This window comes from Echinococcus granulosus, assembly GCF_000524195.1.
Source record: "Echinococcus granulosus chromosome Unknown EG_S00040, whole genome shotgun sequence".
Lineage (NCBI taxonomy): Eukaryota > Metazoa > Platyhelminthes > Cestoda > Cyclophyllidea > Taeniidae > Echinococcus > Echinococcus granulosus.
This window is the reverse complement of record NW_020170420.1, coordinates 326,035-327,177: the sequence shown is the minus strand read 5'-3', so window position 1 is coordinate 327,177 and position 1,143 is coordinate 326,035. Positions and strand designations below refer to the sequence as shown.

The 1,143-nt window shown below is 49.8% G+C and overlaps 1 protein-coding gene across 1 annotated transcript; it reads right to left on the bottom strand. All coding sequences in view use genetic code 11, as the record gives it.

The window, feature by feature from the left end:
- Positions 1-136: 136 nt before the first annotated feature.
- On the bottom strand, positions 137-979 carry EGR_05457 (hypothetical protein; the record flags this gene model as incomplete). The annotated part of the gene is made up of 1 exon (XM_024494706.1): positions 137-979. The coding sequence occupies one exon, from the start codon at positions 977-979 to the stop codon at positions 137-139; it is 843 nt and encodes a 280-aa protein (XP_024350891.1).
- Positions 980-1,143: the final 164 nt, after the last annotated feature.

Sequence of the window (1,143 nt, the reverse complement as noted above, 5' to 3'; positions counted from 1 at the left end):
AGGAGGAGGAGGAGGAGAAATTTTACAGTGTGGAATAATGAAGTGGATGGGGATGGCAAAGTCAGTGTGGTGGGCAGTCCTCCACATCCACGAGCGCGATTGTTTGTGTGTCTGCATTGCAAAGGTCAGATATGTGTCAGTAGTGCATTGGCACGGTGGCTTTGTCTGTGGTCGGTACTGTTGTCTGGTTAATCGGAGCCCACCATTGCATGTCATGCAAGGCCGGATGGAGGGAGGTGGAGTGATCGCGACTTGCCCACCTTGCCAATTGGGTTAGACTAGAGTCTGATTGGAATGCAGCTTGGTCCTCGCCACACGTGAACTGAAGTGGATTCCATGGTAGTGGAGTGGGTTCTGTCAGTGGTGGAACAGGGCGATGTGCAGCAATGTTGAAGTGAGTCACTTGAATGTGGTGGTGCATTATTATGGAGGGATCATCGTGCATTGTTGATGCGAGGACAATCGGAGGATGAATGTATCGCAGTGGGAGTGGGAAAGATGCTCTCTTCTGGAAGGTGAGGAAGTTGGTAAGAGTTGAGGAGGTGAAGTAGGGTGAAGTGGTGGAGTGAAGTGAGGTGAGGTGAGATGTGATGGTGAATGGAGTGGGGCGTAAAGTCGAGTGAGGCATAGGAATAAGTGGTGAGGAAACGTGGTGGGGCCCACCGTTCGACTGGATGCGACATGCACATAAACAGGCACCGGTAAGCATTGAATACTCACACTCCGGTGTTGGCCTTCTTTGCCTTCTTTCCTCTCCATCGTCATCATTTTCGTCCTTTTGACTCCTTCCACGTACATCGTGAAGACGCATCGTCTTCGCATTGGATGTCGACCGACTACCTGATCCACTTACATGCTCACTGCCACACTGGTTGTCCAGTTGAATTACTGACTGATTGGCTGACCGAGTGCTTGATTGACGGATTGTCTGATTGACCGATTGACTGGATTGTGCTGAGGAGTGCGCTTTGCAGATCATCATGTCTTAGACGTATGTATCATTATATATGCCTAAAGAACTCACTCACTCTCTTCCCCACTACCCACTCCACTCTCTTGCTTCCACAAAACGAGGCAACATGTCACTTTCACTTCATCCCCTCATCAGTCAGCACTTCTGCTTTCACTGTATAGGTGTGTGTG